The sequence below is a fragment of the Leptinotarsa decemlineata genome, unplaced genomic scaffold, assembly GCF_025532065.1.
Source record: "Leptinotarsa decemlineata unplaced genomic scaffold, Ldec_3_MD MMD2_tig00026294_RagTag_RagTag, whole genome shotgun sequence".
Lineage (NCBI taxonomy): Eukaryota > Metazoa > Arthropoda > Insecta > Coleoptera > Chrysomelidae > Leptinotarsa > Leptinotarsa decemlineata.
In genome coordinates, this window is record NW_027412674.1 from 10,403,959 (window position 1) to 10,416,242 (window position 12,284).

The 12,284-nt window shown below is 36.1% G+C and overlaps 1 protein-coding gene across 1 annotated transcript in view; it reads left to right on the plus strand.

Annotated features, from left to right (window-relative positions):
• LOC111504069 (lipase member J) overlaps window positions 1-11,374 on the plus strand; it is a 38,918-nt gene extending 27,544 nt beyond the window's left edge. Inside the window, exons 5-7 of the mRNA XM_074180341.1 lie at window positions 2,747-2,902; window positions 10,864-11,094; window positions 11,212-11,374. Coding sequence (XP_074036442.1) covers window positions 2,747-2,902; window positions 10,864-11,094; window positions 11,212-11,373 — 549 coding nt within the window. The 3' untranslated portion in view covers window position 11,374. The remainder of the gene's footprint in view (window positions 1-2,746; window positions 2,903-10,863; window positions 11,095-11,211) is intronic.
• The last annotated feature ends 910 nt before the right edge of the window (window positions 11,375-12,284 follow it).

Genomic DNA, 12,284 nt, shown 5'->3' on the forward strand with positions numbered 1-12,284 from the left:
AAATTCATCAAAGCAGAAAGCAGAATTGTCTGTCCGGGCATTAATATATTCAGTTCGGAGACAATTATCTTTTTAGAGAAAAGCGACGCCTGGGTTTTTGTGGCACTGAATTGGAGCTGGTTGGTTACACCCCAATTCGAAATCACTTCTAGATCCTCATTAAGATATGCAACCTCCTGCTGCAGTTGATGTCCTGGAATCGAAATGAAATGGTGAGACAAGTGTAATACATTGGAATCTTCGTTTTTTAATGATTCCTGGAGAATACCAGCTTTGATCTCTGTTTATCTGTTTAAAATCTGATGGTGGAAGTATTCTAAGTGGGCGGATAATTCCTAAGAGAGTATGTTGGGAGGACAAAAAAAATTTCAAAACAAGAATCTTCAAACACAAAACGAGTTTTGAATTCAAGAAGACCATTTTCACCTATATGGGACCTTCTGGGGAACAATCACGATTTCAACACTATGTACGACATACTTCTTGTAGAACCTAAGAGACAGAGGTTGAACCTTTTGGAGACTCTGGAAATGATGGGAAACCTTTGGGTTGACTGCTGAATGACCAACAGGAGGCTGACAACTCACCATTGATAAACATTTTTAAATAATACCAAAGAGTCTATCCAAACTCAAAAATGTACCTGTTGTCCAAGAACTGAGAGTGTTAATTGGTATACAAATTCTACCTGGTGTCGTCTACCTGGTACTATTGACATGAATATAATATCAAATCCACAGAACCTCACCTATGGCCATGTCATAGGTACACACTTCATCAACAGCTGCCGGAGCTGATTTTTTGCTTACAAAAGTGAAACAGTTATAAAGGCATCAAAACTTCAAACTCACTTTCTTGATCCATCATAAATATTTTTCGAAGAAAACCTACCCACATCGTATCATGCACGGAACTAACAGACAAATAACAGGAAACGACATTATCAAAATTTTAGTTGTAACATCTGATTTTTCACCTTTTGACTCCATACTTATTTTTTGTAACATTGTATATCCATGCATAATACATTGAGTATTATGCATGGATATACAAAATTGTAAATATCTCGAAAATGATCACCTCCAGCCTTGTTGAGAAATTGTGTTTTTTTACTTGGAAAAGTTGTGTGAAATAGCTTTTTTCATGAAAAGTACCAAAGGTTTACTGTCAAAAACATTAGAGCAATTTGAAAAGAATAATGAGCGTACGCAGTGCTTTCTATATGTTACATGGAAATGAATAAAAACTTGTGGTTTTCTACGTCAAAAAAACCCCGGGTACCAAATTCTATTCGAATAACTTACATTTTTCGAAAGTTATTTCTCAAAAACGAACAAAAAAAAATCAAATTCAACACCTTGTATATCTGAAACAAAGCATTTCCAGACACAAATCTATATGGATTGTTTTTTTGAAATTGTCTCACTTGAATATTTTAGCGTACTGTCACATCCTGTATGCTTCAACCAGATAAAAACAGGTTTTTGGAAGCTTTCAATGAAAGCTTTTATTTAAACTTGACTTGTATGTATGTTAACAACAAATCTTGCAAGTTTAATTTGACCCACTTCCCGGTATCTGATTGACCTGGAATTTTGCATGCTGGTCCACAACCGATGACAATGCATGTTATTCATCAACGTGACCTGATACTGCTGCCAGGATCGGCTCCGTATGAAAGATCTTCGCAGTGGTAAATAGCAGGAACAAGAAATTCTGTATACGCATTCGTTAATGATAGGCAGTTGGTAGGCCCACCATGAAATAAATGCCACATGCAGGGTTAGCTTCAATGAAAATCAAAATCAAATATGATCAATACGAAAGTCCATCAATGAAACGGAGAGTCCTTCAACAGAAAAACTCAAGGAAAGGCAAAAACTATTAATAGGATAGACTATATTCTGGTAGGTACCTACTCCTCCGGCATACCTTATAGAAGAATTAGCTTGTTATATTTCTTAGTCTATTCATTACATTGATGGCGTCATTATTACATGGCCAAGTCCCAGTAAGTTCCGAACAGTCTAATTCTTCTATCAGGAGGCCTTCTATTGATGTGACCCTACTTAAAGCCACGTACGTTTGGCCGGCAGCGAACAACTTTGAACCCAAGTATACAACAGCATGGTCAACCGTACTACCCTGCATTTTGTGAACTGTACAAGCCCAGCATAAAACAATTATTTTGAAGGACTCTTCGTTTTATAGATGGACTTTCGTATTGATCGATAATTATCGATTGTAACTAAAAAATATTAAAAAAAAAAACTTTTAAAACAAGCTTTCATTTAAGTACCCTTAAAAGATCAAAATAAAATTTTGAATCACATTAACCACATTCATTCATGACTTTACTGAATTGAAATTATAATAAAAGCTTGTCGCGATGCCTAGAAGAAATCTCTACATATTCACACAGATGAAATTTGAATTGAGAAACATTCTGACAGATGATTCAATGTGATTTGAAATTTTATTTGAATTTCATCTGACTGAATATGTAGAGATTCCTTTTAGGCATCTCGACAAGCTTTTATTATAATTTCAATTCTGTAAAGTTATAAATGAATGTGGTTGATGTTATTTGAAATTTCATTTCGATCTTTTTAGGGCACTTTAATGAAAGCTGGTTTTTAAAGTTTTTTTAACACTACCGAATCCATAATTTACGAAATGATTGAATAGAATTTACGTTGAAACAGTCAGTCACAGCACATCTAATATCAATAATTTTTCTTCACAGAAAATTTTGGAACTCCTTGGCATACACGCCATTGGTCAATTTACAACGTTGCAGAGGTTTATACTGAAACTGACCTGCTCTAGGTTTCCCTTGATTCTTCCTTGTAAATTATTGGAAGCCTTCTCAACTGGATTAGTTTTTGAACAGGCAAGACCTGTAAGTATAAAACTTTTTCTACTCCCTCCATTTCAAACTAATCATTACGGTTTTGACAGCAGGTAAGTAATACTCATTTAGAATACATGTGTATTCTAAATTCCGTAAGAAATTTTAAATAATTTCAAAGGATATGTAACATTTTCTCTGATAAATATGATTTCATGAATTCATTCAGTTGTACAAAAGCCAAAAATCAGTGAATTTTCTCTTCAAATTTTCTGTAAAATCGAAATAAAAATCATATTTTCAGTTAACTTATTGCTCGACAGTTTGTGGGTTGGTAATGAATCCGTGAATGAATCCGTGTAATGAATCCGTGTAATGAATCCGTGAATCCACAATCACTTGTTTTAATCATGAGCTGACATTCAGTATCTTGTAAAAAAATCAAAATGAGTGATAACGATCAAGAAATTTGAGCTACCCCATCAGATATAACCGAGCAAGCAAATATTACGATGAATAATTTGCCGCCAGCAAAATCAAGAGAAAAATATGGATAACATTTTGAAAATTTTATGAGTTGAAGAGAAAAGGAAAACATAACTTCGTTTTTAGAAAACAATCTTCTCGTTTATTTCGAAGATTTAGGAAAAAATTTCAAATCATCGTCATTATGGGCAATTTACTCTATGCTTGAAAGTACCCTGAATATCAAGAAAAATGTGGATATCAGCAAATATTCCAAATAACGTTCCTTTCTAAAACGCAAATTTGATGGTTATAAACCGAAAAAATCGTCGACGCTCACCACTGAACAAATAATCAATTCATTAAGGAAGCTTCAGATGTCAAATATTCGTTTCCGAAGGTAAAACAACTTATTGCAACAATTTTTGAAATACTGAGACCCAACATAAAGGTTATAAATTCAACGCGACACGTGTTTCGCTATATAGTATGTAACAATGAAAACTTAACAGAGCCGTTTTTGAATATAAAAAGTAAGATTTTAAAAAAAATCTGGGACACGTCGATTTCTAATTGAAGGGGGACACTAATCAGATTTTTTGTAGTACGCCCCCCCTCGGAGGGGTGCGTCCGATGACCCTTATTTAGATAGGGAAAGTAGGTCGAGTGGCACCTTGTTTTAAAGGTCTTTTGAATACCTTTACATCTGCGTTAAAAGAATTTTTGTAACGATTAGTTTTCGAGATAATTTGAAGATTTAAATGTATTTTTATTAAATGTATTTTATATTTTATTAAAATAAATCAAATTGTTTTCAAGGTACAATTTACATTCAGAGCTTTCATGAAAAAAATTTAATTTTTGCTTTTTATGACAACCTGCTAATACGTGTCCATTTGATTTCGTAAAAAAGTAAGAATTATTTGTTTATTACGAGGAAATTTTTTTGGGAGATGGGGTTGGTTACCACCCTTACGTTTCAGGTAAATTGAGTGGCACCTCCTTATGAAGGTTGCCTTTTGACATGGATATTTTATGCTTCTGATAAAAAAGTCAATTACTAAAGACTTACCTACCCAACGAATACAACCTGCTGATTTCTTTGGATGCTGATGACACAGAAAAGTTTAAAAAACTGTTTTAGGGTTAATAAATCCCAATAATTGTTTTTAAAGCACACACAAAAAAAGTAACACCTAATAAGGGTAACTCACATAGGAAATTTAGAGTGAATGTTCAAAATGTGCGCCATTTTGCTCCATGCAACTATAAAGATTTTGTTCGAATTTTGCTCCTACATTATTCAACATCTCAGGAGTTATAGCTCGGCATTCATCAATAATTCTACGACGTAATTTATCCAAATTGGCTAGCTGTGTAGCATAAACTTTAAACTTAAAATATCCCCACAAAAAGAAGTCCAGTGGTGTTGAATCTGGTGATCGTGCTGGCCATTCAATTGGACCTCTTCTGCCAATCCATTGTCCTTCAAAATGATTCTTCAAAAAATTTCGAACCTGCTGGGCATAATGGGGTGGTGCACCGTCTTGTTGAAAATGGATAAATCCATCTCAACATCTTGGATCCTGTTCAATTATTTCAACTATACAAGGTTGTATTGCCTCTTCAAGAAGTTGTAAATGAGAATAACCGGTTAAATTTCCATCAATGAAAAATGGACCTTTAATATGATTGCCTAATATTCCGGCCCAGACATTCAACTTTTGGGGGTGTTGGGTATGTATTTCTACGTATTGTCTTGGGTTTTCATCCGACCAATAACGGCAATTGTGACGGTTCACGCAACCATTTAAATAAAATGAGCTTTTATCCGAAAAACAGATGTTATAAAGCAGCTCGGGATTTTGCATTAATCTCTCACTCATGCCCTCACAAAACTCCTGTCTTCGATCAAAATCATCCTCATTGAGTTCATGAACAAGTTTAATTTTGTAAGGATGGAATTTGTGGTTTTCAAGGATTCTCCATGCGCTTATATGGCTTATTCCGGCCATTGCTGATAAACCTCTGGTACTTAACCTGGGATTGGCGATGACTTGACCAATCACTCCAATCGCATTATCGTCATTCACTACCCTTCTCTCAACATTTCTTTTCTTATTTAAAACCGAACCTGTCTCCCTGAATTTTGTGACCAAATCCAGAACGTGATTTCTGCTTAGGTGTTTACCAGGGTTTTGCTCGTTGAATTAAATTGATGTTCTATCAGCATTTTGGTCGTTGCCAAAAAATAAAGCAATAACTGTAACCCTTTCAGCATTAGTGTAAGGCATTTTTTATCAAATAACAATACATGACCCGTTCAAACAAAACAATCGAACTATGTACTAACGAAAACTGGAAGAAGAGGAGTGGGTTTTGATTTTAAAAAAAGGGATTTCATTTAACAAAAAACTGATAGGAAGAACTGCTCAAAAAATTTTTTATTTAGGTATACAAATTACCGAGTGGTCTGTCTGATGTATTATCAACATGGCAATTTTAACTTCAAATTATCTCGAAAACTAATCGTTACAAACATTTTCTTTTAATAGAGTTGTGAAGGTTTTCGAAAAACCTTTTAAACAAGGTGCCACTCGACCTACTTTCCCTATCTAAATAAGGGTCGTCGGACGCACCCCTCCGAAGGGGTGCGTACTACAAAAAATCTGATTAATCTGAAAGGTGTCCTCCTTTGATTAGAAATCGACGTGTCTGAGCTTTTTTTTTTAATCTTACTTTCTATATTCAAAAACGGCTCTGTTAAGTTTTCGTTGTTACACACTGTACAATAGCTTTCTCAAGCATAAATTAATTTATCATTGATAAAGTTATTGTATAGCGAAAACTAGCCACCCTGCTAAATGAACTTCAGTACAATCTGTTATCTAGGTTTCATAGGTGTTTTTGTGAAGTAAACTCCAAAAAAGTCTTATTTTGCCTAGTTGAGTTTGAATTCAATATTCTCTTTATTTTGATTTGTCTCATTCTACAATAACGATCACCTACCAGGTGAAGTTACAATTGGTGTTTCTGTTTTTGTGAATTCCTGGTGAAAAATGGTTTATACGCTTCGAGAATGGATTGAAATAGTGAGTTTGTACTTCCAGAATGGAAATAGTGTTGGAGCTGCTGCCCGTATGTTCAATGTACGAATCAACATAACTCTTCATGAGTCAACGATGAAGCTATTTGTACTGTAGTTTTAGGTCACGTTGCACTAATGGAAAATTCGCAATCTCCCACTAAGTTTTCCCGAGAGTCAGGAATCAGTCGTACAGGATCCTTCATAAGTACAAATTTCATCCATATAAGATTAGACCAATTCATGAATTGACGAAGATGATTTTGATTAACATATTGTGAAAGTCTCACTGAAAGGATCAACTTACATCAGGATGTCTTGTATGAAATTTGTTTTTCGGATGAATGTACGTTCAGTTTGGATGGAGGGGTGAATCAGCAGAATGGTCGATATTGGAGTGAAAACGAGTTATACCGTCAGATTCACACCCAACGACCTCAAAAACTGGATGTTTGGACAGGAATTTCAGGTGACCACATCATTGGAGCCTTTTTTATCGATGATGATTTGACTACTGATGAATATTAGGATATGTTGGAGAATCGAATAATACCGTGCATCATTAGGGCAATTGAGTAGGATATACATTCATTCGAAAACGAAATAGTTTTTCAGCAGGGTGGTGCACCTCCTTATTATGCAACTCGAGTGCGACAATTTTTCAATTATTATTTTCCTGGTCGCTGGATTGGCAGAAGAGGTCCTACAGAATGGCCACCACGGTCTCCAGATCTCACTCCTGTAGATTTCTTTCTATGGGGTTATTTGAAGTCTAAAATGTATGAGATAGAATCGATAACATTAGAAGATTTGAGAGAGAATATCATGAGGCATTGCAGAGAAATAACTTCCGAGATTCTCAATCATCTGAGGGCGGCAATGGAAACTCGTTTGTACCATTGTATGGAAGTTGGTGGATATTTTTTGAAACATTTACTAAAGGAGTTTTTTTCACTGTCCAGTCATCAGATTTTGATTCAAGAATTAATAAAAAATCTCTTTTTCTGATTTATTGCTCCTGTATAATTAGTGACATTGTTTCAAAAGTTATTCAGTGTGGCTCATTTTCAACTCAGATAATTTGTAGCTCCCGAACCATAAGCTTCAGATCGTATGGTTTATATTTTGTTGAAATCTGCTCATGTAGCATCTGATAATGCGAAACAATATAGGGTTATCCATTTGAAAAAATTGGTGACATGCTCTGGGGGTGCGATAGGGAAGTACCATCAAATGTGAACATGTTAAAATGTGTCCCCCTATATACTATTGTTGACGTGTTTTTTTATTTTTCTTGAAAATCATTGTACCAAAAGTTATTCAGTGTGGCTCCTTTTGAATGGAATGCACTGTATGTTTTCATCTATTTGTATCAACACGAAATCATTTACTTTGTAGCAATGGAGGGACGCAATTTTTAGTACATCACGTGACAATCTACTCGAAGTTATTTTGATGTGTGTCATATCATGTGAAATATCAAATGGCTCATTAGATCAGTTGTGGTTCCTTAGATCCTACCTACGTTTACTTGGATAGTGGGCTCATTTAACAATTTTTTTCATTTCATTATTTGAAAGTTTATGTTTCAAATAGTACATCTGCAAAAAATCTGAATTTTCACTCTTTATCTTCCCTCTCAAATTAATAGTTGAATGTGGTCAAGCTTGACGTCACATCAGTCGACTCTCGGCGACAAGGGAGTGATGGCGGCGATCGCGATGGCAGCGATTCATAATCTCCAACTACAGGCCCGGTTGCCACCGCTCGAAGCTCGTTGCTTGGTGTGACGTCAAAATGTATCGCGGGCGATCTCACATTTTCAATTGTCTTGCTCAGTTGTTAATTAACATAAAAACCGGAAAATGTTGTGGGATACTTGGGAGATGATTTACTTTCATAATATATAATTTTCAATCAAAATCTAAATTAGCCTAACTGAGCCCATTGTGGTAATTCTAAAGTATTGAAGGAAGTCTGAGAAACGACTACCACATTCTGTTACGGTTCTCAGAATGCAAGAGTGTATTTATAAGATGAAAGAAATATAATGTATTAAATTCATATATTAAGCACAGCATCCACCCTGTATAAAATTTAAAACACCACTTCTTAGCAGATTTATTTTGCTATTCCCGTTGCTACCACTTCCCGGATTGTAACACTCTTCGAGGACGATGTGATTCTTCTATTTGCAGCTCCGCAACGAGTCATTATGGACAACGGACAACAGTTTCGAAGCCGGGAACTGGCTAATTTGTTCGACAACCACAAAATTGTACCGTTGTATATTCCCAACTACCACGCGCAGGCAAAACCTGTAGAAAGATCTCACCGAGTCATGAAGACAATTTCAACGTCGTACGTCTCATCAAATCATCGAAAATGAGACAGCTGTCTTCAGCAAGTAGCTTGTGCTATCAGTACCTCTACATACGAGGTAACTCAACACACACCAAATTTTATTATGTTTGGTCGAGAATTGCAACTTTCAGGAGCAAATGGTCATCTATTGGCTCACATACTCACTCAGAATACATACGATCCTTCTTCACGTTCCAAAGCTTTGGATAACCTATTCCAGGATGTCTCCGCTAATATCAAACGACCATATGAAACCAGCCGACAACGTTACAATTTAAGACGTCGTGATGAATGATACTAACTGAGACGAAAGCGAAATTATGCATTGCCCAACGCAGCTCAGGGTTTCACTTCAAAGTTCGCTCCAAAGTTCTTATCTCCCTGGTCTTATGAGTTAATAGACTCTGAGGGAAATAACCGAGAAGTTTGGCATGCCGAAGATTTGAAAGCTCACCCAATCGAGGACGTAAACGATCAAGATGATGAGGTGGAAGGTTGAGGCATGTAGATTCAGATATAAATCAATCCTGTAGAACATTAGTTCGGTTGTCCCAGACTTTTTTTTGAAGAAAGGGGGGTTGTTACGGTTCTCAGAATGCAAGAGCGTATTTATAAGATAAAAGAAAAATAATGTATTAAATTCATATATTTATGCACAGCATCCACCCTGTATAATATTTAAAACAATTCAGTTTCAGTTTTTTATTGCCTAAAGGGAATCAGAATGATTCGACCTTGAAATGTAGGGAGAAAAAAAAGGAAAAGAAAAAATAGTTTCTCTTTTTTCTTTTCCTTTCTCTTCTTTCTTTCGGAATGAGACTTGAGTTTGGTTATCTTCTCTGGAGCGAGTATTTTGAGCTCATCGCATTGTGGATTTGAAGAAACCAAAATATTCAATACAAGAATAATTATATTTGTGTTATATGAAGGAATAATTCACCCACAGCATTGGAGATTTTTATATTTTTATTAAGTACCCGTTCTCTTGTTAATCTCCAATCTTCAGGCCACACAATAACTACGTCCTTCTTATTACCACCTCAAGTCGATATTGTTAACTATATCCTGGTGTATCTCTCGCAAGGCTAGACCACTACACCCCTTATATATCTGATTACGGTCTTCCAAGGAGCAAGTCATCTGCATGGGAAATATCATTGCCTGAATGGACTGCATACAGGAGTTGGATCGTGCTGTTGAAGACTACTTTCCCATATCCCACGCATGTAAGGTCTTTCCTGTTATGTGTTACACCCTTCCGCACGACCTCGAATCAACATTGCGGCACAAATTACGAATTCTAGAATAAACCAAGTATTTATCACACCTCAAGTTTAATGATAAGTTGTTTACATTTATATCTGTGAACCCAAAAGTACACTTCTGGGCCATATGCCTGTAATCACCATCAGCTTGGCGTGTTTGAGGAAACAATACACTTATCCTCAAAGTGGACTTATATTTGCCCACCATCCCTCTCCGCCGAGTTCCGGCAGCCCATAATTTAGTTCCTAAGTAACAAAGTTACCCATTTCAATCAACGACTACGGATGTTACAACTCAAGGAAGGCACCAATTTCTGGAATCGCTGAAATTGCTGAAAAAAAAACGAATATTTGTTTCCAGTCATGGACGGGATTCAAACTCACGCCTCGTGAGGCCATTGCTTCATAAGTTTACCTCATTATCCTGGTCAGGATAATGAGATAACTTATGAAAATATTATATTATGGCCGATCCTTGAGTGTACAAAGTTTAAAATGAACTGTCCGTTTGAAGTTAGTCAAAATCGAGTCGAAAGGACTCGGTTACAAACATACAAACTCAGAAGTGAATCTAATAGAAGCGTGTTAATAATAAAAACAGTTGAAAGCTCCTCCTCTGCACTGAGGGATGTTACACCATTGGCTTTTTCATCAAAATATAGCAAAAACGATTTCTAATCATTCATTCTTGTCCAACTTCAATATCTTTGCACTGAATATCTGTGAAGTCATATTCTAAGAGTCATTCTCTCGTGCTAGGCTCAAAATTCTGCATTTGTCACTTTCACCAAGAAAGTTTTTGAAAAGAATTTTACGTTCCATTTTGATTACAGGAAATCATGCCGTTGATTCTCACTAATTTCCCTGTTGGTCTCCCCATCAAAACAATTGAACATTATTGTCAGATATATTCAAAATCTGGACGGTTCCAGTTTTACGACTATGGACCTTCGAATAACTTGAAAATATATAACTCCAGCGACCCTCCAGAATATAACTTGGGAGATTTCACCATTCCAATCCATATCTTCTCAGGAAAACAAGATTTCCTTGCTCCAGAAGAGGTGAGATAATGTTGAGATTATATATGAATACAATACATGTTTCTATTATCTCTTGAGATGTAGTTTCGTAAATATCAGTAAAGACTAGATTGAAAAACCCTTTTTTTCAATTTTCAGGATGTTAACAACTTCTACAATGAGTTGAATTGCCCCAAGACGCTACACTACCTTGACGCAGCACACAATGATTTTGCCTATGGAAAAAATGTTGAAGAAACTTACAAAAGTATTGTCAATAGTGTCAAAACTATGAGTACAACTGATTATGGCATGAAGTGAATATGTGTAATTTTTTGATCCAAATCGCCTTTTGGAGGTGAAAATATGAAAATGTTTGGGTCTGCTATCAGAAAAAAGATGTGAAAACATCGTGATTGCTCAATTCTCGTTGCATCAATAGAAACAATTATGATTCTCATATGGAAGCTCTTGAGCAATAGAAGAAAATTGTTTCTATTGAAAAAATCATGTTCTGACTCGGGCATCTACTACTAATGTTCCTTTCTAGCAAAAATTTACTAATGATGTATCGCTCTCATGTTCTCATGTATGGAGCTCTGCCCCCAAACATACTCTGAAGTTGCTGGATTCCATCCAGAAAAAAGACTTCCACCTGATTGGAGATGCGAACATCACGTGCAACCTTGATAGCCTGGAACACCGAAAAACGGTTGAGGGTTTGTCTCTCTTCCATAAATACTTTCATATTTGATTCCACCAAGATCGGTACATATCAGAAATACGCGGCAGACTGTGGCTGCTCATCCTTTTGAGGTTCAACTCAGGACAACTCCAACTTCACTGTTCAAGAACTCTTCCATTTGGAGAACTGCGTTTATGTAGAATAAACTTCTTGGGAACGTTTTTTCTGCCCTTCGTGAACAGTGCTCCATACATGAGAACAATACTCCAAATAAGGTCTGATCTGAGCTTCTTGAAGCATAAGAAGCTGCTGAGGTGGGTACAGTTTTTTGGTTCGGAACACTGTTCCAAGATTTCGATAAGCAGCCTTCACAATTACAGCAACATGATTGTACCAAGACATATTGGTGTTCATTTTAACCCCCAACAAACTTATCGAAGCAGAAAGCGGAAATGTCTGACCTATCCGGGTTGGAGACATTTATCTTTTTGGAGAAAACCGATGCCTGGGTTTTGTTGGCATTGAATTGAACTTGGTTACTTCCACC